At 34.3% G+C, this 26777-nt stretch overlaps 2 protein-coding genes across 2 annotated transcripts; both read left to right on the plus strand.

The window, feature by feature from the left end:
- The first annotated feature begins 1679 nt into the window (after positions 1-1679).
- Positions 1680-5126, plus strand: LOC109162158 (probable zinc metallopeptidase EGY3, chloroplastic). Its single transcript, XM_019310878.1, has 6 exons — positions 1680-2575; positions 2683-2880; positions 3516-3740; positions 3860-4098; positions 4363-4517; positions 4651-5126. The coding sequence occupies exons 1-6, from the start codon at positions 2006-2008 to the stop codon at positions 5004-5006; spliced, it is 1743 nt and encodes a 580-aa protein (XP_019166423.1). The 5' UTR covers positions 1680-2005; the 3' UTR covers positions 5007-5126.
- Positions 5127-24205: 19079 nt separating this feature from the next.
- Positions 24206-25482, plus strand: LOC109161752 (phytosulfokines-like). Its single transcript, XM_019310251.1, has 2 exons — positions 24206-24428; positions 24942-25482. The coding sequence occupies exons 1-2, from the start codon at positions 24303-24305 to the stop codon at positions 25068-25070; spliced, it is 255 nt and encodes an 84-aa protein (XP_019165796.1). The 5' UTR covers positions 24206-24302; the 3' UTR covers positions 25071-25482.
- The last annotated feature ends 1295 nt before the right edge of the window (positions 25483-26777 follow it).

The raw sequence follows: 26777 nt of genomic DNA on the forward strand, positions 1-26777 counted from the left end.
TAGATATCGTTCCACTGGAGATGGCTCTTGTAATGTTAGGAATTGATGCAAAGCGGAGTTACGCACAAGCTAAAACTATCCTTATAGAAATTAGACCTATCCTTAATGAGTTGGTTTGATATGATTAGGCTAATAACAAATAAGACAAGTAAAACAATGGACCGGGATTTGGTTGATTCACGCTAAAATGCCAAATATTGTACTAAAGATTAGGGAATTAAAACAAGACATAGGGCAAGTGAGATGCACAAAAGTGTCCTACCACTCTCGTAGCTATTTGGACTTGCAACCTCACTTTAAACTCCACTCTCGTGGCAATTCAACCCAAGGTTGCCCAAGCAAGAACAAAATGCATAAATTCTCCTTAATACCCGAAATACTCTCGTATTGGGCATTAAGTGTGTGAATGTCTGACTAGTGTACAAGCTCTACCCTCGTAGTAACAAACACACTCCAAATAAAGCATATAATTGGGATCCAACAATTATACACAATTTCACAACTAACTCAATTCACACAACTAACCCAAGAACACCCAAATAATCCCCTTTATGCAATACAACTCAAATAGGCATCAATAGCAAAAAATAAAACCAAATCCTAGTCCCAAAACACTTTTTTTGAAAATTATATGATGCTTCATTAAAAGTAGGCCGAAATAACATCCGGTGGTAGTAGATCCCAATACATAGCTGTAGTTTGCTGATAAGCCGTAGTAGCTAAAGCATGAGCTAGATGGTTCTCTAATCTAGGAATAAAATGAAACGAACAAGACTGAAACGAAGATGTAATAAGCCTGCAAGTGTCAATGGCATAGCCTAGATATGTGAGCAACACAACAGTTGGTGTAGTAAGATAACGATGTAGTGTCAGGCAGTCCGTATAGCAAAAAATCAAACCAAATCCTAGTCCCAAAACACTTAGTTACTCATAATATAACAATAGATACACAATATTAAAAGAGTAATTGAAAGCATAGATGAAAAGTAAAGAGAAGAGATAATAAGAAAACTTCTCTACTGAAGCCTTAAAATCCAAGATTTGCAATGTTCTTGAGCTTGGAAATAAAAAAGTACAAATAATCTACATTAATCTAAACTATTCTTCTTCTTTTTTTTTGGTAGGGAAATCTAAACTATTCTAGAGCTAAACATAACTAGAGAATGAAAGGAAAATGAAAGATATCTTTTTGGGTGTAAAAGTTCCCTCTAAACAGGGGGCTACCCACGGGTGTGGCCACACCCGTGGTCACAAGGCAGTAAAATCTGCCCAGCGGCCACGGGCATGGCCACCAGACAGTAAATTCTAAACCAAACACTATTTTAAGAAATTTCTTTAATTTTATATTTTTATTTTTATATTTTCATTTACTTTTTTTTTTAGAATGTTATTGACTCTATTACATTATAGTACCTGTTCAAATATACTTTATCAACCTATTAAAGTACAAAGAGTCAACACCTTTATTGAGGCTCGATCTCATGATCTCCCAGAAAGAGGTCACTATATGCCTTATTGTCTTTACTGTTTATTTTTAATTAATCAAATTTAATTTATAAATATAAAATATTTAAATTTAACATCACTGTAACAAAACTACAAGAACTACCGACTAGGTGTTCTCGAACCTAGTATCTATTTGTGGATAAGATATTAAGATAAGAATTCAATACGCTGATTTTGTACAAACTGCTCCGTTGATTCGTTAAGAATTTTGTCACACGGTCGTTTCTCGTGTTTTCGAAGACACAGCGCCAAAACTCGAGCGTGATTCGAAGTTCATCCGCCACGAATTTCCAAAATCTCCAGGCTCCAGTGGCGGTGGGGTTTCAACTCTCAATCAGACAATCACTCTTTTGTAATTATCTCCACGATGCATGCAACCTGTACTTCTTCTCCGCCTTTCTAGACCTTTCCGACACCTTCTACTGCTCTACTTATGCTCCAAAGCTCCATATTTCGTCGCAGAAGATTGCATTCCTAAATCCTAATCGACTCTCCGGCCATGGCTACCTTTACTGCTTCGTGCTCTTCTTCTTCTTCTTCGTGGACCCTCAGCAAGCACTCCCATCGATTGCCTACTTGTTCTTATCCAATTTCCAAATATTCGCCTCTTGGCGCCAAGACCCAAATCTTTTCCTCGCTTTGCTCCTCAAAAAACTCTAAAAGATTGAGTTTTTATGTCAGGGCGGAGAATAAAGATGAACCCTCTTCATCTTCGGTGGCCGTGGCTCACGAAGAGGCTCGAAATGAGGAAATCGCGAAGAAAGACTTGCACTTGGAAGGAGAATTGCAGAAAGAGAGTGGATCTGAGGAGATAGAGAGAGAGAAGCAGCAAGAAATGGATTGGAAAACCGACGAGGAGTTCAAGAACTTTATGGGCAATCCCTCAATTGAGGCTGCTATAAAGCTGGAGAAGAAGAGGGCGGATAGGAGGTTGAAGGAACTTGATAGACAGAGCAGTAGCAATCCAGTGGTGAGCTTACTGAATAGGCTGCTTCGTGACAGTTTGTCCAGAGAGAAAGAGAGGTTAGAGAAAGCAGAGGAGTCTTTCAAGGCTCTTGATCTTAATAAGGTTATTATATATTTTGCTTCTCAAATGGCATTACAATAATCGCTTTTCCGGGCTAATTGTTAACAGAATCATTTGATTGTATTGTGTGTCTCAACTTTGAATGGCAGTTAAAGAGCTGCTTTGGGTTTGATACGTTTTTCGCGACAGATGTTAGGAGATTTGGAGATGGAGGGATCTTTATTGGAAACTTGAGGAAACCCATTCAAGAAGTAATACCCAAGCTAGAGAAGAAGCTATCAGAAGCTGCTGGAAGGGATGTTGTTTTGTGGTTTACCGAGGAAACAACAAATGACATTAAGAAACAGGTAACTCATCTTTTCTATTATTGAAGCTTCCTTTCCATGATTGTGGAATACGGAGTACTATTTGTTAGTCTTAGGATCAATTGCTTACCAATAAGCTAAAAGCAATAGCTAGTAGTGAAGACGCAATTTTATTTCTTTATAAGTGCGTAGCAGTTAGCGTCACATTTTCGAAAGGCAGGATGCTGGACTTGGCCCGAACGTTTAGGCCTCTGCCCAGCAATCTCCTAATGGCTACTTGTTAGTAGGGGACATTAGTTTTCACAAATACTAAGCTGATGCACACTGCTAGAAATTATGGAATTTCCGACCACCTAAAAATGATCTTAAATTAAGTCGAAAGTCTTGTTTCGACCATTTTTGGTATCCGAAAAAATCTTTGTTGCTATTTCCGATCACTTTTTGCTTTCGACTTGATATAAGATCGCTTTCAGGTGGTCGGAAATTTCATAATTTCCAACAGTGGCAGGCCTATATGATAACCGATACTATTGTTATGTAAGTAACGATAGATACATATATACTTGTGTTGAATAAAGAAAGCTTAAAGCATGTAGCTTGATCGTCCTTTTGTTTTTAAATGTTTTCATTTTATTGCGAGTTTAAGTAATGGTTATTGGTGATTGCTGTTTCTTAAGGCTTGTGTGGTGCAACCTAAATTGGAGATGGAACTTCAATTTGAGTCAACCAAGTTAAGCACTCCTTGGGGTTATATTAGTGCAATAGCACTATGCGTTACAACTTTCGGGACCATAGCTTTGACGAGTGGCTTCTTCCTCAAGCCCGACGCTACAATTGACGACTACTTGGCGGATGTGGTGCCTCTCTTTGGCGGCTTCTTGACAATTTTGGGAGTTTCAGAGGTACGCATTGCATCTTAGATGACTATATTGATTCATCGAAGCAAGTGGTTATCCTTAAATTGGAACCGTGATGTCTGTGTTTCAGTTGTTGAGTTCTGTATCGTCTGATATGTTTGCAGATAACAACAAGAGTGGTAGCATCCCGGTATGGTGTCAAACTTAGTCCGTCCTTTCTTGTTCCATCCAATTGGACCGGATGCCTTGGTGTTATAAACAATTACGAGTCTTTGCTACCAAATAAGAAGGCTTTATTTGACATTCCGGTTGCTAGGACCGCAAGCGCCTATGTGACATCACTGCTACTTGTCGTCGCTGCTTTTATATCTGACGGAAGCTTTAATGGCGGTGAAAATGCACTGTAAGTGATTTAGTTTACCTTTTGTAATACTTATAGATGTCTTGGTCTAATTTATACCAACTGTAACACCCCTAATTTTCAGTCTAATTTTAAAACATTTAAAGCTTATGGGATAAAGGCGAATCTATCATTAGAATCCAAACAGAGCAGAACTATACACAAGTATCGGGGTGCCATGCCACATCTAGGCTACTCGGAGTAAAGGCTGCCTTAAGCCTTTTCACTTCACAGTTAGCTCATTTATTTCTTTTCGATCGTTTGCAGGTACATAAGACCTCAGTTCTTTGAGAATAATCCTCTGTTCTCTTTTATTCAATATGTTATTGGGCCATATGCTGATGATCTCGGAAATGTGCTGCCTTATGCAGTCGAGGGTGTGGGGGTCCCGGTCGATCCCCTCGCTTTTGCTGGTCTCTTAGGTGAGTTTACTCGGTATTTTGACCTCGAGAGGCAGGGTGCTGGACTTGGCCTTTCCCTAGCTACCAATTGATGCTAAAACCACGAGACTCTTATAAAGTGATATGTTCACTTAGCGAGATTATTCTTTTGCAGGGATGGTCGTTACCTCTTTGAATTTATTGCCCTGTGGGAGGCTCGAGGGGGGGCGTATCGCGCAGGCCATGTTTGGCAGAAGCACCGCCAATTTGCTAACTTTCGCCACCTCGTTCCTTCTAGGACTTGGTGGTATCAGCGGAAGCATCGTGTGTTTGGCGTGGGGCCTCTTCGCAACCTTCTTCCGGGGCGGGGAAGAGATCCCTGCGCAAGACGAGATCACGCCGTTGGGAGATGAGAGGTTTGCTTGGGGCTGTGTACTTTTCTTGGTGTGTTTCCTTACCCTTTTCCCTAATGTTGGAGGCACATTCTCTAGCTCATACTTTGGGTCTCCATATTTCAGGGGAGATTTTTAAGGTTTAAGGTTGAAGTGATATGTAATTGAGGTAAATGTATAGCAATTCTGATATAGCTTTGTTTTGCAGTTTCTGATTCACCTAAGACTATACAGGCAATAACACACTCAAATTGTGATAGAATGAAAAAAGTATAGGAAGAAAGGCCACAACAGTTGCAGCTGAACATATTGTCTGTATGATAACTTTGTATTGTAACCATTACTTCCATATAGTTCACAGGAATTGGAAAAAAAAAGGAAAGCTAACAGTTTATATGCATTATTAGTAATGCTTTATTACTCCCAGTTAATAGTTGTAAGGGAAAACTGCAGTTTTCGTCCTTGGGTAGGTGTAATTTTCATTCTTAATTAACATATGAAATTGTAATTGATGGATATATTGGAAGTGGCTCAATAATAATAGAGACCCGGGGTCTAAGATGTATAACACGAGCAGCCTAAGAAGACTCTCAAGCCCGGAGCCTGCCTACGGGGCGAGAATGATGGGCTTTGACTTAGTCTCACGGCCCACCGCATGGGCTTGGACTTATTCCTACGGCCCACCACATGGGCCTTAACTTAGTCTTTTGGCCCATCGTGCAATTAGCCGCAAATTATGCTGTGGAATCGTGTTCACCGAGAATGGTGAACACAAGTCAAAACGACGTCGTTTTTAGGCAAAAAAAAAAAAAAAAAAAATTCGCGGATGTGGAGTTAACGGCGCGTTACTGATCAAATTATGAATTTTCTGTTATGAGATTATGAATTTTATGAAAATTCATAATCTCATAACAGAAAATTCATAATCGCATAACAGAAAATTCATAATCTCACAACTGAAAGTTCATAATCTCATAACAGAAAATTCATAATCTTATAACAGAAAATTCATAATCTCATGGTTCCAAAGTGAATGTGTAGGCATGGTTCCAAAGTGAATGTGCAGGCATGGATTCATAATTTATGAATGTCCGTAATTTCGGACGGGAATATGTAGGCATGGTTCCAAAGTGAATGTGCATGCATGAATTCATAATTTATGAATGTCCGAAATTCCGAAATTATGAATGTAATGAAAATTCATAATCTCATAACAGAAAATTCATAATCGCATAACAGAAAATTCATAATCTCATAACAGAAAATTCATAATCTCATAACAGAAAATTCATAATCTCATGGTTCCAAAGTGAATGTGTAGGAATGGTTCCAAAGTGAATGCGTAGGCAGTCACGTAATTAAAAAAAAAAAAAAAAAAAAAAAAAAAAAAAAAAAAAAAAAAAAGATAACGGTGCACTAACACCGATGGAACCGTGTTCACCATGAATGGTGAACACGGTTCCATGGCATAACGTCTGGCAATTAGCGAGTTAGTTAGGGTTATTTTGTTTAAATAGGCATGTGTTTGTCCTATTAAGGGGACACCTTCTATCTTGTCTTGATCTTCTACTATAATAGCTTCACACCTGATGTAATCGGCTTATCAATTCACTAATCAATACAAAATTATCTCCGCGATATATATTTATTTTGCCATTATTTTACCTTGGCTATCCATTTATTATTTCATTTATTTATAGGATTTAATAACTCGAACCCCGGGTTAATTAAATTCATCATTGGTGCTTTTGTTGAGAGCGGTTGTACAAGCTCGAGCGTGCTCTCTACTTTTTGTCTAGCATAACTAGCACGATCAACAATAGTGCGATCCACCTTTCACAAAATACCCCAATTTACAAGACAATGAATATATGGTCATTGCATCATTAGACGATATTAGATCATCCCCGCTGCTTCTTGCCGTCACCATAGAACCTCGATTTTCTCGACTCCCCTCAGTGATTCGGCAGCCCTCTATGAGCCTCAACCTTCGATTCTGTCCGCAGAAATCAATCGCCACTTGCATGCGACACCTCACGCTACGGCCATCGTAGCTGAGCCTGGGAGTATTACATCTCGAGTAGTCCTCGACCATCTATCTCAGATCATTAGTAAAGGCGCGCTCTCCGCCGCCGCATGCAGTTATCCTCCTAACATGATGCCCAACATGCATCCTCTCCATCGCCTCCGCTCCCCCGATTACGGCGTCTTCAACGATCTCTTGACTCGGACCGGTTTAGCCACTCATATCAATCAGCACTCCACTGTAACTGTTTTGGCCATGAAAAACGGCCAGATCGGAGATCTCTCCAGCCGCCCCATCGACATCGCCGAGAGCATTCTCCGAACGCACGTCATTTTGGATTATTTTGACATCATGAAGCTCCATCGGCTCAAGATTCACCAGGCGAAGCTCACCACCATGTACTAGCAGACCGGAATCGCTGAACCCCGCTTATGTATGACTTTGCCGTATAAACATTATAGAAGCTGTGACAAATGTGTTGACGGATTTGATCACCATTGTCGGTGGCTAAATAACTGTGTCGGGCTGAAAAATTATGCTACTTTATATCTCTTATGGCCATCAGTCTAGTATGGCTTGCTATTGAAGCTGGGACTGGAGTTGATGTTTTGGTGCGGTGCTTTGTGAATAAAAAGAACATGGAGGCTGAAATAGTCGACAGACTAGGGAATGGTTTCTCTCGGGCTCCATTTGCGGCTGTTTGTACAGCGATTTCGGTGCTGGGTTGTGCACCCTCGGATGAACTCTTCTTTGTCCACATGATACTGATTAGAAAGGGCATTACAACGTACGAATATGTTGTTGCAATGAAGGCGGCGATGGAGGCCCGGGTATTTCTCACGGCAAAGTGAGTAGGTCGGGCAAGGATCGGAGGTCCGGGTCCTGCAAGTGAACTTTACTCATGTACTACTACTGTTTAGCGTATCAAACAACAATAATTATGTGGGGGTAATGTGACAAGCCAAGCTGCATTCCAAATTTGTGGCAGATAAGGTTCATAAACAAGATATGGCCGTGCAGTTTTGTCTGTCTGTTTCTCGTGTAGCCTGAAGAAGAAGGGAGTCTAGCTATAATTTAAAAGAACCTTTGCATTGTGGGAAGAAACTGTGAGTGGTTCATGAGGGAGTAGTTTGCAGCCCTTGGAATTCCCTTCGTATAATTTCAAACACCATATCATTCCATGTATTAACTGGACTGCGGTGGAGGTTTACCATCCCGCCCTAGTTTTGTGATTTTGTTTGGGTCCAGGCTTCGGTAGACAGTCTATCATGGCGATACCCAAACACTCGTGTGATGTCCATGAATTTCAACTCTAACTTGTTGGTTTTCTTCTTGATTGCTCGAGAGAAGCCAATCGACTGTTTCTCGTACGTGCATTATGTTCGTTGGTGATGCCATTCTCGGCCAATTCACTATCTACAGCTGGCTTGACCTCCTCGGTGCATGATCCTCCCGTGTTCCACTCTCCTCCCTCGTAATGATAAGGTGAAAAGGAAAGCACAATGGTGAGACCTCTGTAATTCGGGTGTGCAACCATGGCAGTGAGAGCTGTTTCAACAGATATTCCGAAAGCTTCAATGTTATTGGCTTTCATCGAAGGCGGCAGCTTTCAACATCATCATCATAATAATAATAATTATTTATTATTATTATTATTATTATTATTATTATTATTATTATTATTATTATTATTATTGGTTCTCCTTAGTGGCGTTGTGAGGTCCGACCTCGCCTGGGCAAAATAATTAATATATCCATGGTCACGGTCGTGAGCGCCGGCCCTGACCTTGGCACTCCCTAGCGGTGGTACAGGATCCGCCCCCGCCCACTACTTGATGGAAGAGTCTATTATTGGCATATTCCATGTATGTTGGTCCGACCAACAATCTGTTTTATTAGAATAAAATATTTGTTGGATTGCAAAATTAGCCCAAGTTCGGCAAATTTTTCCATTCCGAGGTGGGAGAGGGGCCGGGACCAAGGACTCCAGGCCAACGGTCCCTGAATTTAATTCCAATTTGTTCAAGCTTGCTCGCTCTATTCCCTAAGGGCAGGCACGGGATCCGATCCCGCTAGCTACCCGACGGAAGAGCCTAACGACCCAATGTCAAATGACTCGGGTCAAAGCGCTATCACCCTAAGGGGGCACGAGGTCTGACCTCGCGTACCAACCCCGACGGAAGAGCCTAACGGCCCAGTGTCAAATGACTAGGGTCAAAGCGCTATCACCCTAAGGGGGCACGGGGTCTGACCTCGCGTACTAACCCCGACGGAAGAGCTCGGTGGCTTAGTCCAGCAGGACTCGGCCCAAGCGGCTTGCGCACCCTAAGGGGGCAGGCACGAGGTCCGACCTCGCGTACCAACCCCGACGGGAGAATCCGATGGCTTAGTCCGGCTAGACTTTGCTCATGCCGGTAGTGCACCCTAAGGGGGCACGAGGTCCAACCTCGCGTACCAACCCCGACGAAAGAGCTCGGTGGCTTAGTCCAGTAGGACTAGGCCTAAGCGGCTAACGTACCCTAAGGGGGCACGAGGCCCGACCTCGCGTACCAACCCCAACGGAAGAGTTTTTGGACCAAGAGTACCCTTGGCCAAATAACTACATATTACGTAAAAAAAAAATAATAATAATAATAATAAAAAAAAAATAACGCGAGCAAGAATCTAATAAACGACCATGCGTCGTCTAGACAGCCCGCTCTCGAACGGAGAGGACTCGAATCACGATAAAAGTGCGAAGCTAAAAGCTTAAAAGGTGTTGGAATAAGCGAAATATTTTTTCAAGTTGACCCTGAAGCATTCATCCAAGCATGGAGTCCCGAGCAGTTTCAATTGTGCCAAACGTTTACTCTCTCTCGTTGTCGACAACTCGCAACTCAGAGAGTGGGGGACTGATGATGGATATATTGGAAATGGCCCAATAATAATAGAGACCCGGGGTCCAGGATGTATAACACGAGCAGCCTAGGGGTGTAAATGAGCCAAGCGGCTCGCGAGTCGCTCGTGAGCGGTTCGGTCAACGCTCGACTCGAACTCGGTCAAAATCGAGCTCGGCTCGAGCTCGAGTAGCTCGTGGATTAAACGAGCACGAGCCGAGCTTAGGTATTGTAGGCTCGCGGCTCGACGAGCCGCTCGCGAGCCTTATAATATATTATATAATATATAATATATAATATAATTATATTATATTTAGTATATAAAAATAATAATTAGGGGAGGGAAATTAAAATACTTTAATAATTATGTATGGATAAAAATCATAAAATAAAGTAGTTTAAATTTTAAATCAAACAGACCAAATTCGAGATCAAAATTGAGCTCAAATTCGAGCCTAAACTCGAGCTCGAATTCGAGTCTGAACTCGAGCTCGAGTTCAGGCTCGAATTCGAGCTCGAGCTCGAACAATCGAGCTGTTCGAGCTCGAGCTCGAGCAGCTCAACAATTGCCGAGCTCGAGCTCGAGCATCAATTCACGAGCTCGAACGAGCTCGAGCTCGAGCTCAAGCAGTGCTATCATTAACGAGCACGAGCATGAGCCTACCCGGGCTCGGGCTCGGCTCGGCTCGTTTACACCCCTAGAGCAGCCCAAGAAGAATCTCAAGCCCGGAACCTGCCTACGGGGTAAGAATGATGGGCCTTGACTTAGCCTCACGGCCCACCGCATGGGCTTGGACTTATTCCTACGGCCCACGACATGGGCCTTAACTTAGTCTTTTGGCCCATCGTGCAATTAGCGAGTTAGTTAGGGTTATTTTGTTTAAATAGGCATGTGTTTGTCCTATTAAGGGGACACCTTCTATCTTGCCTTGATCTTCTACTATAATAGCTTCACACCTGATGTAATCGGCTTATCAATTCACTAATCAATACAAAATTATCTCCGCGATATATACTTATTTCGCCATTATTTTACCTTGGCTATCCATTTATTATTTCATTTATTTATAGGATTTAAAAACTCGGACCTCCGGGTTAATTAAATCCATCAGTAATAATACTTTTAATTCTTCTCCTAAATAATACTCCTAATTATTCTTCTATTTTATCAGTCATACGTATTATTTATTAGTTAAATCAATTTTTTTTTTTAAATATTTGTAATTTATTTTTTTTGTTTAAAACTACTTTTAGTGTAGTTTTTAAATATATAAATTTTGTATACTAGTACTAAACTTAATATTATGAAAAATTAGATTAAAAATTATTTTTGATAAGCTTCATCTCGTTAACTGAACTAGATACATAAAATGGAACGGATGGAATAATTATTAAGGTGACGTATTTAGGCTTAGCTTTATTATGTGAATGAAGTTATTTTGGACAGAAACATAATTTACACGTAGTAAGTTTTTACTACACACTAGAGATGATTTTCTGAAATGATTTAGTGAATTTTCGATGGAAATTAAGAGATTCGTGATGTGAAAATGTGAAAGGTATTGTGAATAGTTGAAACAAATACTTTCGTTATTCAAAAATTACTAATTTGTGTTTGATTAAAATTTATCTTAGAAATACATGTGTTTGTTTTTTTTGGGTTAAAAATAGCTATATTTGTCAGAATAAGGACTAAATAGCAATCTCAGTGATTAATTAATGTATTATGTATTATTGAAATTTCATATTAACTAGAAACGGTAGTCGTACCATAATTCATGAACTAATATTATCTTCTGCATATCTCCATGAAATGTATTATTACAATTGAGAGTTTTTTGAATCCCACAATTGAGAGTTTAATCGTTGCATTTTAGAAATACAGAGCGTTGAAAGTGTCTGGGATGTGGGATCATGTTATAATTGCAATGGGATATGAGTATAATGATTAAATTACACTATGGAGCACATGAATAATATGAAATCATATTATATTGTCCCCTAGATTTGTTTCATCTTGAAGGAAGCCCATAACAGGGTGTGGGGTATCAGAAATCAGAAGTGAATATTTGTCATAGGATGCTAGTCTTGGGATTGTTTCCAAGTTTTTAATTACTAGAAAATCCATATTTGATCTATTGTTTGTTGGTAATAATTTATGCGCAGAATATTGAATGAAGAAAAGGATGGGTTACATGATGGCGGATTAAATTTGATGAAAATGCATGTTATAACATTATAAAGAACTAAATATGAAAAAGAAATTAATTACAATTAAAAATTAAACTTAGAAGTATGTCGATAGATCTCTTAAAGGAAAGATCACACGATCATACATTAGTGCTGAAGTATTGAACCTTTACAAACATATTATTGCCTTTTGTATTCTAAACTTAAATCTCCATCTGTTCATATTTTTTAGATATACAAACGAAATTTATTTTTATTTCTCACCAAAACAACTATTTTTACATCATCTTTTTCAACTGTTAGAGCAATTATTGATGGTTAATTGCATAATTATTGTCAACCTAAATCTTGGTGAGCTTCCATTATTGTAAAGGATCAATTACATTTAAAGTCAGAGAAATTTATCCACACAATTGTGGTTTATATTTTTCATTGGTAATTAATTAGTGTTAGGTATAAAACCTTAATCTTGACGAATTCTATGGTGATGCTATAACAGTTTCGTTGAATTTTTAAGTTTGCGACAAACCCTAACGTAGTAGACCAGCCAATAGAGTAAACTTCCAAAACCATTGCGAGTTGAACATTTGTAAGGTATTAAAAAGAGTTTTTGAGATTAAGATTTTATCATTTTAGAGTGTTAAGTTTTTTAGTAGATAAAAATAAGATCGATTTTTTTTTTAATCGTCGATTGTTTTTATTTAATAAGTTAGTTGTTTATTCATAGAGTTAATAGCTAAAATTGTCCTCGATTGTAGTGATTTTTCTCAATTTTGTCTTAAACGACTTTGGTGTCATAAACTAGTCCTAGACTTTTGTGTTATTGCTTAATATTATCCCTCGTTAGGTAATCTATCAAAAGGGGTTAAGTACATGGATAAATTAGTAATTTTAAATTTAGGTCTTTCACGCCCTTATCGAAAGAGGAGCGAAGCCGGAAAATCGCCTCGCTCATCGGCCGTGGAAGCTGGAAGGCATGAGCGTGGCAGAGAACGAGGAGAGGGAGAGTGACGGTGTGACAACGGCTGATTTGGTTCTCCGGAGACTCACCTTGGTGAGCAAAGCTCATAGAAGAATAGATCCCAGGAGCACCTTTTTCTCCATGGCCGGAGCTCCGAGCGTCGTCATTTTAAAATTGCAGTAGTAAGAGGGAGGAGGAGTGAGCGGATGGCGGACGCGGCGCGGTCGTCAGCGAATCTGTGCTTTAGAGTTCCTGGCTGCGATTTCTAGACAAACGGCACGGAAACATCCCCATAGTAAACCCTAAAAGAGGAACGATTCGAAGATCAAAATTTAAAATTACTAATTATCCTTGTACTTAACACCCCTTTGACGGATTATCTAACGGAGGACAATATTGAGCAATAACACAAAAGTCTGGGACTAGTTTATGACACCAAAGTCGTTTAGGACAAAATTGAGAAAAATCACTATAGTCGAGGACAATTTTAGGTATTAACTCATTTGAAATTATTAAATTATCCCTATACTTAACACCCTTTTAACGGATTACCTAACGAAATACAATATTGAGCAATAACACAAAAGTCTGAGACTAGTTTATAACACCAAAATTGTTTAGAACAAAATTGAGAAAAACAATTATAATCGAGGAAAATTTTGGATATTAACTCTTTATTGATATGCTTTAACTTAATTAGACATTTAATATAATTATCAAAAAAAAAAAAAAGACATTTAATATATGTGTCAATTAATGCCCTACCCACTTAAACCTTACTCGGTCTATTCGATTGCCTCTTTCTTGAGCCATCTATTTTAAAAAAAAAAAAAAAAAATTAGTGTCACCGTAATACATGTCTTTTTAAACTTGTTTAAATGAATCACCTACTATCCCATACATATATCTTGTTCTATGTTTCATTGAGAGATATGATTGTATGTCCCCTGAACGTTACTTGGTATTTTAATCAATTTTTTAATGTTCAGAGAGAACAAAATATTCATAGGTTGAAATGAATATTAAATGATGAAAGAGACAAATACAGTGTTTTTAAATTTTCTAAAAATCAATGAAATGTTTAAATTTATTTATTAAGGTTTTTTTTTTCTCTTTCTATTTAGGCATGATCCCACTGTGTCGTTATCGAGTTTCAAACATTAATTTATTCTCTCAAATACTGTCTAATAAATCAGTAAGCTAAATTCATACGGGTAAAATGAACTATAAAGACAACACCATTTGAGTATGGATCCAAATGTAGTCAACCAAGTACCCAACACATAGCACGATAATTAGTTAAAAAGACAACACCATTATGCTTGTTTCACGACGGTGGTGACCTTAATCAATTGTATGCTAGCACTACCTTCCTGTTTCACCCACCCACAAATAAATAAATACTCCAAAAAAAGAAGAAGAAGAAAAAAAAAAAAAGCATGTAACATTGAATGTCCTGGCCTTTTTGAGCATAATGCTTTTATAAGCTTTTTAACGGTTGGGAAGAATTTTCAAAAAAAAAAAAAAAAAAAAAAAAACGGTTGGGAAGATGAAATAAATATTTGCCTTAAAAAGCAAAGCTCCCCGAGACTTTCACACCTTGACTTGACAGAATTTTGAAACAAATTATGGTGATTTAAGAATTTCTTAGGTGGAAAGACTAGTACTTGGTGTTCATAGGGAATTCACCACATTAGATAAAATCTTTATACTACGATGTTATGGTCCGATCACGAGTCCTCGCCTTCAACTACATCTACAATTTTAATAAGAGCGAATAATGATAGGCCCTTAACTGGAATAAAAAAAATGTTGGTACTAATTGTTTCTTAAAATGAATGCTTCATATTATTTTGATTTTAGTATTTTTAATGATTTTCCTTGTTTACCCTTTATTATATTATTTTCTTTCCTTAAATAACCTTAAATTCCGTTAGTATAAACTTTATTAACGGAATATTCCGTTAACTATTTATTATTCTTAACTTACTTATTAATTTCTATAAGAAAGGTCTTAAGTTCGAACCCTATTCCAATTAGAGTTAGCATAATAATTGTTAAACATATACTACGAATATGTTAAAATGTATTAAAAATATAATATAAAATTTAACATAAATTTTGGTCAAATAATTAGCCCGACTAAATACAGAGCCTTCAATGAATATAAATCAGGAACTTTGAAAATCATTTGATTTTTTTCATTAAAAAAAATAATAAATTTAAGTTTAGTTTTTTTTTTTTGTTTAATTAATCTTCTTTTGATTATTGAGAACAAAACTTAATATTTCAATTATGCTTTTATCAATGCATGAAAACTTTTAAAGAAATTTGTAAGTTAATTTTTACTACATTATTATAATAATATCTATTGTAATCTTATATTTTGAATTATTTATTATCATCATCTATTAACAGCAATTGTCATTGACAAACTCTCAAAACAATTTGTCTCAACAACGAATGGAAATAAAAAAAAAAAATCAATGATTTCATTATTGTTGATGAAAAGTATGTACGCCACTTTATTCAATCGTTATGCTGTGGAACTGTGTCCTCCTTGCAATGTGGACACGACTCTATGTTCATAATTACTAAATTATATGTATATAATTATAAAGTTATATATTTATAATTTTTGAACTTCATATTCATAATTATTGAACTTTATATTCACAATTATTGAACTCTATATTCACAATTACAGAACTCTATGTTCATAATTACTGAATTATATGTTCATAATTATAAAGGTATATATTCATAATTTTTTAACTTCATATTCACAATTATTGAATCTCTATATATTCATAATTACAGAACTATATGTTCACAACTCTATGTTCATAATTATAGAACTATATGTTCATAATTTTTGAACTATATATTCATAATTATGAACAGTTTTAGAATCATGTCCACCTTGCAATGTGGACACGGTTCCATAGCATAATTTGCCCACTTTATTGCTCTTATTACTTAAATTTAAAAATAAATTAGTAGCTACAACAAAAAATAATACATATGCATTTAATTAATTTAGAATTAGATGTCTCACAACACATGAAACATGTAGGGAAAAATTATCACTATAAAATATCAACATGTGCTTGTAAGATAAAAAGTTCATAGCACAACTAAGATCTCAGTCATATACACAACAAGACAAATCTAAAACTTCATACACCATAATCTCATTGCATGATGAATTCCTCTATGATGCCACCAATAACCCAATTGCACATGACACACTACCAATAACAGAAAAAAAGGACATGTATTGAAGATGAAAACAATAACAATGTTACCCAAAAGAGAATTAGAAATTTAAACAAAAAAGAGTATTTAGTTAGACTATCGCTTTTAGACTTAGTACTTACATTAACGTTATTACAAAGTTGCAAACATTTATTTTGGTGACAGTTATATATAATCAATCTCTCATGTATTATCTTGCATTTATATACTTTAAATTACCAATTTAAATAAACAAATTCAACATTTATTTACTTATACATGAACATCATCTATATAATATTGCATTGATATACTTTGAAATACTTATTTAAAAATAAGTATTGGGCATTATCTTATTCGCGCAAAGCGCGTAGAAAAACTAGTACATCTAATAAGTATTAACTGAGCTGCTTGTGTGGTCAAAATAAATACTCATTTTCTTGTTTTGCTCAACAAGTCTGCTACCGTGTAAAGTATACAAATTAATGATTAAAAATAATAATTTTCTTTTTAAAATTAAAAAAGTATATAACAAATACTACCTTATAAAGAATCATGAATTTTTTTTTAATTTTTTTTTTTTTTTTTTTTTTTTGGAAATTCTATAGTACTACAAATTCTAAAGTATAAAATTCTTTACATTTTAGGGTATCACGTTAACATTTTGAACTTGGCATGTGATATCGTGTATGATTATAACCATGGGGCTTAGAATGTACTTTATTAATTAATAAGTTATGCTCATATTTTTTTATTTTTATTTTTACAAAGGAAGGGGAACACCCACATATACTATCTACGTATTCACCAAGGCTCGAACATAAGACATCCCACATAAGAGGCCAACCAAATACCAGTGGACTACAAGCCACTTGGTTATGCTCATATTTAGACTGTAGATTTAGGGTCCATTTGAATATTTAGAAAATATCTTTTTTTAAAATGAACATTTAAAAAAAAATTCATTTTCTTGCGTTTAATTGAAAGTTTAAAAATTGTCTTAATCTATTTGATTCATTTTTCAAAGAATAAATAAAAATCTATTACAAAGTAATTTTTTTTTATAAAATAGTAATTAATTTACATCAGGGTTCTAAAAATCCCGCCTAGGCACCCCTAGGCCGTGACGATTTTTCCCCTAGGCTCCCGCCTAGGAAATTGGCTGCCTAGGCGCCCGCCTAGCGCCTAAGTCGGCCGATTACGCCGAGTTAACTCGTCAATTTCTGTCGAATTAGCTTAGTTAACCCGGTCGACTCGACCTTGCTAATTTTTTTCATTTATATGACATATATATATATATATATATATATATATATATATATATATATATATATATATATATATGTATGTATATATGTATATATATATGTATGTATATATGTATGTATGTATGTATGTATGTATGTATGTATAATATTTCATATATGCACCTACACACGTACACTATTTTTTTTTTTTTTCAGTTAGCCGCCTAGGCGACCGCCTAAGCCGCTTAGGCCCCGCCTAGGCCGTCTAGGCGCTAGGCGCTACTCTACCGCCCGACTAGCGCCTAGCGCCTATTTCAACCATGATTTACATTGATAAAAGTAATAACTCTAAACTAAACAAATTAAGGGAAAAAACTTAAGTTTTAAAAGTTTTTTGGCTGTAGGCCAAGAGGTAGTTATGCCACAAAACTTTATTGTTTATCTCAGTCCATCCCGACCTAAATTTTAATGAACTAACCAAATACCTTGTGGTTTAATGATATTAAGTTGCTCCCCTATGTGGGAAGTGATTGGTTCGAACCTCAATGGAAACGTAGTAGATTGAAAATTTTAACAGAGCGCCTATGCAGCTAACTAAAAAACAAAAAAAAAATGCATAAGTGCATGTGTGTGGTGTATATATGTCATATCACACACACACACACACATATATATATATATATATATATATATATATATATATATATATATATATATATATATATATATATATGTAATGAATTAATGCCAAAAATTTTCTTTTGAATATTTTGAAATTAAATGTCTTTAGTCATCAACTTTCAATTGAAACAAATTATAGTTTCGATTATACATTTGTTACCTTACAAAACCATCCAAACATTTTTTTGACAAAATACAAAGCAATGTTGAAAATTCTGTTTTCGATTATACATTTGCTACCTTACAAAACCATCCAAACATTTTTTTGACAAAATACAAAGCAATGTTGAAAATTCAAAATTTTCTCAATTTGTATAGAAAGGAATTTGATACAGGTATTGGGGAAAGTGGTGGTGGATATTAGCAGCCTTTAAAAGGGAGTCAAAGTTTGGCCAGAAACATTTGGGATGACAAAAGAATAAAAAGTTTAATTTGAATGATTTTGGTTTTTTTTTTTTTTTTTTTTAACTTAGAATTTTCATAGTTTTAATTTGAAAAGTTAGAGTTTTTCTCACTTATAACAATAACCAATAAAGAAAATTGTGAGAGGTTTTATTTGGCCAAAAAATTAATCAGAGAGGTAACTTAAGTAATAAATACATGATTAATAATTTAATATAGTCCAATAAAAGTAGATGATCATACTTTACTTCTAATCATCATTCTTGTGAATGTTAACATGCAAGTATAATGTCTTGGCAAAACATGTAATTCATGATTTCCATGACATTATAATTAGTCGTTTACACAAATATATGACTAATTAGATCAAAATCAAATTTACCTTGACCCATGTTATTGATTGATGAGTGATAAACCTGCTTAATAGCTAGAATCTTCCCCTTACTTGACTCATTATCCTAATTGTTTATTGATAGGAAAAAACTAAACACACTGTTATGATATTATATGGAGCGTAGTTTTACAAAATGCATGACTACTCCTTATTCAGAATAACATTGGGAAAAAAAAATATTGTATCATAGGTCTTAACTCAACGCTGATCTCAATCACAGACTTTTAATTTATTGAGCAAAACTCTACAATACATTGGCTGTTTAAATTGAATGATTAGAAATGTTTTTTTGCACATCGAAACTTCTTACGGTATCATATTTAATAGTGATGTTAATTTTAAAAAATTATGTGTGTGTGTATATATTGAATAATACAAAGAAAAAAGATGATGGCCTTGTTTGGTAAAATGGCTGTTAGCTGATAGCTGTTTGCTGTTAGCTGATTGTGTTAATTAGAGGGTATAAATAGTTGATAACATTAGCTGATTGTAGAAAAGTGTTTGGTAAATTAGCTGTTAGCTGATAGTTGTTTGGTATAATTTCTTTTCTCAAAAAGCTAATTGAAAAAGTTGCTAGGAGTAGCTTTTTTAATTTTAGCCTTTTGGAGTTGCAAAAAGCTAATTAACCAAACATTTATATTGATATTTTAACTAAATCAAACAATTAATAGTGATCAAATAAGCCAAAATTGGCCTATAGACCAATTTTTTACCAAAAAGGGCCGTAATCAATATAATCACAAAATAGTTGATTGGTCTAAAACAAATTAAAGAGGCCAATAAAACTCTGGTTAGGATTGGAACTTGTAATCTTGTGTTTACCAAGTCAACAGTCTTACTAGCTTGGTTGGACTTGCCTTATATATATATATATATATATATATATATATATATATATATATATATATATATATATATATATATATATATATATATATATATATATATATATATATATATATCTTTGTTTTTTTTGAGTGATGAGGAAACTCACAGTCACTACTCAAAGATGTGCACTAGATAAATTTTACCTTATTGTAACCCTAGCCGCCAGAAAAAAATCACAAAGAGATAAATTAGTCTAGATTGTTCATAGCTGACTGGCTCAAACAAAAGAATGTAACGTTTTCCCTATTATTATTATTATTATTATTATTATTATTATTATTATTATTATTATTATTATTATTATTATTATTATTATTATTATTATTATTATTATTATTATTATTATAACATTAGGATAAGTTATGATAATATTAAGTATTTGATATGTGGGTTTAGGACACCTAAAAACATACCATCACAATGATGGCCAGTAGTTATATAAGGTCACTAGTCCTCTGCTCACATTACATACTTCATACACCATCTAGAGAGAGTTGAGTAGAAGTGAGAGACACAACACCCGTGTAAACTCTGCAGCAATTCGAATCATTCAACCACCACTAATACAAGAACTATGATTGGAGGTTAGTGCGATCCTTTTGTCACACATTATTAATGCATGTGATTCATATTTACAAAGAAGTCTAAGTTGCTCCCATTAAAATAAAACGCATAACCTTATGATTATCAAGTCAATGGTCTAATAACGTCGTTGTTATATCATATTCTCTTACAAAGACAAGAGATGGAGGCGAGTGTGGTTGGAATGGCGAAAGTTATGTATGGTAGGCTAGCCTAAGAGATATGGCAAGGCTGGGACGTTAGTTATATAGATCAAATTCAGACCAAAGAAGCTTCTTTCACTACATTAATTGCGACATTGTCATATGTGCTGCTTCTCAAAGTTATCAAATCTTTCTTGACAAACCAACCTAACCAAACCACGTCCCTACCAACATCATCAACGTAACCTTTCAGCAATCAATAACTTCCGCCGAAAGGTCAACTCTGATGAATTATGAATATGTCTCTCTGGTCTACTTGCCAGTTGCCATGCCTTTCTGGGTATACTATATATTCACTATTTTATATATAATCATCCTTAGCTTCGTGCCGTCCCCTATCAGTTGTTAAATATAACGGCGTTGCATGTAATGCACTTGGCTCCACTTCACGTGTTACAATTAGTACGTGTCATACGGAATCGAATGTATTACAATATAATATCTCGTTCTCACAACCATTGACACAAATCATATATATCATATGACCATATTATTATTGACAATATCAATTTTCTTATATACTTACCGTAAATTATATATAAAATTACATTTCATGATACAAGATCATATATTATATATCTAAAATAATACAAAATAATTTTTTAAAAAAATTTACACTTGATGTAACAAGATTTTCTAGGTATGTGTCATGGATGTCACATGACAATGACCAAGACTAGAATTGGATCAAGAGTGTGATCTAAGCTGACTCAAGATACATATATGGAAGATGGTGGAAGCCGTCCGGCTAGTTTGCATGGGAGTAAGTCAGAGGCAAATGTTGTTAGAATAGGCTTATCTATCCTTGTCTAATTAATTTTTTGCTTTGATTTTTATGATCCTATTTGAAATAAGAATAAGAGTAATATAAGGCGTATAGTTCTCCTATAAACAGAGTCATCCGTACAATTATATATGTCATATTATCATGAGATCGAGGCTCAGTGGAGGCGGTGTTGACTCTTTGTGCTTCATCAATATGTTGAGAAAGTATAGATAAACAGATACTATAATGTAATAGAGTCAGTAGTACTAAAAAAATGTGTAAAAATGATATTGTGACTTTGTGAGATAAACTTTCATTTATTCTCTAAGAGAATCTAGTTTCACCAAATATTGTTAACCCCCCCCCCCCCCCCCCCTTCCCCTCCCAAGTTCACCTTTATACCTAAGTTCACCTCTAAGAGAATCTAGTATAGTGATTTTGCCATATTTGGCGCAGTATTGTTCTAATGGCAAAAATTGATGATTTTTTTTTTCTTATTTTGTACTTATTCTTTTTTATTAATTTCTTTTGTATTTGTTTTTTTGTTTAAGGTTATATTTACCTATTTTGTTAAATACTTAAATATAAATTGTATATTATTAAAAGTAAATTATTCCATTTGAAATATCTCATCAAGACTAATATTGAATATAAATTAATTAAAAAGTAAAGTACATAAAACATAATTTTAACAAAATTAAATTGTACTAAATATTATTATTTATACCACAAATTATATTGTATATTAAACTAATTAAATTCAAACTAATAAACTTTTAAATTTTGAGAAATTAAATTATTTTAGTATAGAATAACATTTAGTGTAATGAGAGACGAATAAAATTTGGTGTGAAAATATTCCTTTTGATGTGACATTTAATGTAAATTTTTGGTGTTTCGGGTTGGAGATGCTCTAGAGAAGGGCTTATATAGGCTTGATCAAGAGTTTATATTTTCTACTGGTAGGATGTGAAAAGTTTTAATATGTTCAAATTCTTTTAAATTATCCAATTAAACAAATTAGATAATGTGGCTTTAAAAAAAAATATCAATATTATATAAAATGTACAAATACGTAATTATAAATTTATAATTAGTCCATGCATATTCATGCTCTCAAGATATACTTAAAAAGATTCTAATATAGTATTGTCGAAGTTCAAAATAATCCTCTTCTAAATACAGTCCAATAATAATTAACATATCAATTTTGACATGTCAATAAATTTTCAGAGTCTCAAAGGCGTTCCAAAATCTTTAAAGAGTTTATGCTTTCAAATTCAAAATAATGGTTACAATCAGTATAGTATAAAATCATTTAGGTTACAATGAGTATTAATGCGAGTACAAAATATATTGATGTTCTCTTATTATTCAATTAATTGTCTTGTTGAAGGGCATCCGAACTCAAATGACTTATTCCTTAATGAAGGGTCTATATGTAGTTTAATCTCCATTGAAGGGCATTTGGTTACGACTCTCCATGGACCGCCAGATATAGGTTGTCTTATTGAAATTTTAATCGGCCGTGGTCCTTTTGGAGAATCATAGCTGGCTAAATTTTAAAAGTTAAACGATCTTAACTTATTATTAGACTGCAGAAGGTAACAATTTGAAAGTCGAATGACCACGAGTGGTCAATTTGAAAACTTATGACTAAACGTGACAAGGTCATTATATATATTCGGAGGACTTCATGTGACATTAACTCAATATATTATATATCTTACACATTAAAAATAATCCCCTTCCATGATGTCCAATAATTAACATATTAATTTTGATAGTCATCAAATTTTTTGTCTACAAATATGTTTTTCAAATTTTTGGAATGATATTTTGTTTGTGGAAAATGTTGTCCATGGATCTATCCTGATCCTGCTGGATGATACGCATGATAGATATAATGATGCGTGTTGGTGCATAGTGGAGTGTGCTACCCCATCTTTAATCATACCAATCATACTTATACTACTTGTGCCCTTTGACTCAATTTATGCTGCCATTATCCTCATCGATCTTTTGTCTCTATCCAATTTCTTTTTATATATATTAAATTTCCCAACTTAATTAAGACTAATTTTTAATCTCAAAATTTATATTCAAAAATCATTGAAAGAGGTAAATCGCACATTGTTTTATTAGTCCATCCCCAAATTTTTACTACTTATATATAATGAGTATTCATCACTTTTGATCTTGACAACTTACTATCAATAAAGCAAGGATTTAGAATGATCTATCGAATCAAGTCAATCAACTGAACTAGTCTGATCGTAAAAGGGTCTCTATCCATTTTTTTTTTATTTCAAATTTTCATCTTCTTAACTATATTCAAGACCTTATGAATCTGAAACACATGAAAAAAGTAAATCTTGAATTACTCAAATTATTTTATAATTTTTCACCACATGCACACTTCTGCAGTTTTTTTTTTTTTTTTTTTTTTTTCCTTTCATTGAAATCTATTTTTTTTCTATTTTTCTTTTAAATATGAAATTTATGTGAATGTGATAATATGAGCTAAACTTCAATAGAAAACATATTATCCAGATTTAAGAATATATATTGTCCATTAAAAAATGAGAAACAATTTATTAGGGATTAGATAGATCAGACCAAATGTACGATAAGAGAGCAATTCCTTACCTTGTACTCTGTCGGCTACGTCATCGAAACTCTTCCGCTGCTTCTCGAAGATATACGTACACACATATATATACTAATTCAACCATGAAAATTCATGTGGCCAACCTTTGGTTTTTAGTCCCCTTCTTAATAATTAAGTAATAAAAAAATGACCAAAAAAAAAAGAAAAAAAGAGTGAATTATATTATGAATACTTTAAATGCGACAGCTGCCTTCCTTCTCTGCCTATAAATTCATCACCAAACTGCAGTCCGTTCTTTAATTAGCAGATTAAAGGGTGAAAGTAGAGAAGAAAAAAGAAGAGAAGAAACCCAAAAAAGAGAGAAAAATAAAATGTCTAAAGTTACAAGCTTTTGCATGATCGCCTTCCTAGTACTTCTGTTGGCGGCGTCGCAGGTTGTTTCCCGGCCGGTCCCGGCCACCTTCTCCGACGTCACTCCGGTGGACACCAATCATGGGGTAAGTTCACTTCTCATTCATAGCTAAATATCAATGAAATCTTAGCTACTATACGTTTGAACGTCGCCATAGATTCGATTCTACCAATACCCAAACTTTTTTATATTAGTGTTACCTTGAGCAGCATATATAACTGGTTCTTTTAAATGGGAAGTCACACATTCGAACTCATAGACATTGACTTTTTGTGTTTCAGTAGGTTGAAAAAATATGTATTGATAAATACTACAATGTAACAGAGTTACTTTTACTCACAACATTGCTGAAAATTATGGAATTTCCGACCACCTTAAAGTAGATAATAAATCTAGTTGAAAGTCTTGTTCCGACCACTTTTAGTGTCCGGAAAAATCTTTGTTGCTATTTCTGACCACTTTTTGCTTTCGACTTGATTTAAGATCATTTTTAGGTAGTCGGAAATTCCATAATTTTCAACCGTGAAAAAAGTATTTAGGATTTTTAAAAAAAAAAATTATTTTTTATTAATTTTGTTAATGCATATTGAAATTTTAGGATAAGATGGCAGTGAGAGGAGGTGCGGAGGGAAACTGTGGAGGGGAAGGAGAAGAAGAATGCTTGATGAGAAAGACGATGGAGGCTCACATTGATTATATCTACACACAGAAGCAGAAGCAGCCATGATCAATCACATTCATTCTTAAATATATATATGAAAAATTGTATAATTTCGTGTGTTTTTTAAATTGTACCTTACTTTTTGTAAGTTACATTTTATGTTTGGTAAGTTGTACTTTTTATTTCATCTACTTTAGAGAAATTTAAAGTACAATTTTACAAACTCACACGATATTGTAAATTTTTTTTATATATATAAATGAAATTTCAAGTTTATTGTATTTGGTGCGTAGTATATATGTCTATGCAGGCAGGGGCGTCATGGGTTAATTAAGTATTTTCATTTTAAATGAATTATTATATGATTATATTTTCATATTAATTAAGAGCGAATTAAGATTTCAGGTACGAAGTTGGAAACTATAAAATTTTTGTATGGTTCTAATGTCATATCAGAGTAATGTATGTACTTATCATTTATTATTGTAGAAATTGATGAAATAAAGAAAAAGGTGTTGGTGTTATATCTCATCAGTGAAATAAGTATAGGAAGTTAAACACGAGTTTGACACATTATTCACGACTAACGTACAACTACTTCACGTTCAAGTTTTATGTGAAAGATATAAAAACTTTAGTATGTACTACGTCATACAATGTAACGTTGTATAATTAAAAATCAAAATAAGAAGATATTATGGAATAAATTTTCATTATATTTACTATGAATTAAACTAGTATATACAACCATATTAAACTAACTCTTGAGCGCAAAATCATTAAAATAATGGTACATTTACTAATCATAAAAATTCTTCATTTTTCACTGAGAAATGAAAAATTAAGGAACTTTAAAAAAAAAAAAACAAAACAATACATGTAGTTATACATTTCGCTAATTTGAAAAATGGAAAATGGAAAAATGAAAAATCAAAGAAATAAAAAATTATAGATATAAAAACTGAAAAATTGGAGTAAACATATAGCCTTAATTTCCCAGGTTCCAACTTCCAACTATACTACTCTTTGTCAGCTTATTTAGCAAATATTAGATTAAAACAAAATGACTTAAATGTCGGACCAGTAGATAGGGCAGTTGAAGCTCAAAGCCGAGAATCGAACCTGAATTATTTTTTTTTTAAGTGGGACGTGCGTTTTCAGTCAAAACGACGTCGTTTTGCATCGTATGCACCATGTGCATGGTGCATTCGGTTGCACAGCATAACTATTACCCATATTTACACACCTTGAGTTAATGGGTTAGCCCAACAACCTTAGCTTATTGGGCCTAGCCTACTAGGCTAGTAACGACGTCGTTTTGGCGTCTAACTTAAAAAAAAAAAAAAAATTAAAATCGCATAACTACACATCCATAACTTCATAACTACACATCCATAATTGCATAACTACACTTCCAGAATTGCATACCTACACTTCCAGAATTTCATAACTAAAAAATCCAAAATGAATGAACTAAAAATGAATAACATAATGTTGTTGCTGGGATCGAAACTGGTTTTTTTTTTTTTTTTTTTTTTTAAGTAGGGCGCGCGTTTTATGCAAAACGACGTCGTTTTGCATCAAAACGCGCGTTCTACTTAAAAAAATCAGTTTCGATTCCCAACAAAAATATTATGTTATTCATTTTTTAGTTCATTCATTCTGAACTTTTAGTTATGAAATTCTGGATGTATAGTTATGCAATTCTGGATGTGTAATTATGAAGTTATGGATATGTAGTTATACAATTCTGGATTTATAGTTATGAAGTTA

Source organism: Ipomoea nil, unplaced genomic scaffold (assembly GCF_001879475.1).
Source record: "Ipomoea nil cultivar Tokyo-kokei standard unplaced genomic scaffold, Asagao_1.1 scaffold2926, whole genome shotgun sequence".
Taxonomy (NCBI): domain Eukaryota; kingdom Viridiplantae; phylum Streptophyta; class Magnoliopsida; order Solanales; family Convolvulaceae; genus Ipomoea; species Ipomoea nil.

What these genes read in the sequence shown, in the direction of transcription:
- LOC109161752 (XM_019310251.1), top strand. Translation starts at nt 24,303, where the DNA reads ATGTCTAAAGTTACAAGCTTTTGCATGATCGCCTTCCTAGTACTTCTG. An exon ending in CGGTGGACACCAATCATGGG is followed by an intron (nt 24,429 to 24,941) that starts GTAAGTTCACTT and finishes TTGAAATTTTAG; the next exon opens with GATAAGATGGCAGTGAGAGG.
- LOC109162158 (XM_019310878.1), top strand. Translation starts at nt 2,006, where the DNA reads ATGGCTACCTTTACTGCTTCGTGCTCTTCTTCTTCTTCTTCGTGGACC. An exon ending in CAAATGACATTAAGAAACAG is followed by an intron (nt 2,881 to 3,515) that starts GTAACTCATCTT and finishes CTGTTTCTTAAG; the next exon opens with GCTTGTGTGGTGCAACCTAA. An exon ending in AATGGCGGTGAAAATGCACT is followed by an intron (nt 4,099 to 4,362) that starts GTAAGTGATTTA and finishes GATCGTTTGCAG; the next exon opens with GTACATAAGACCTCAGTTCT.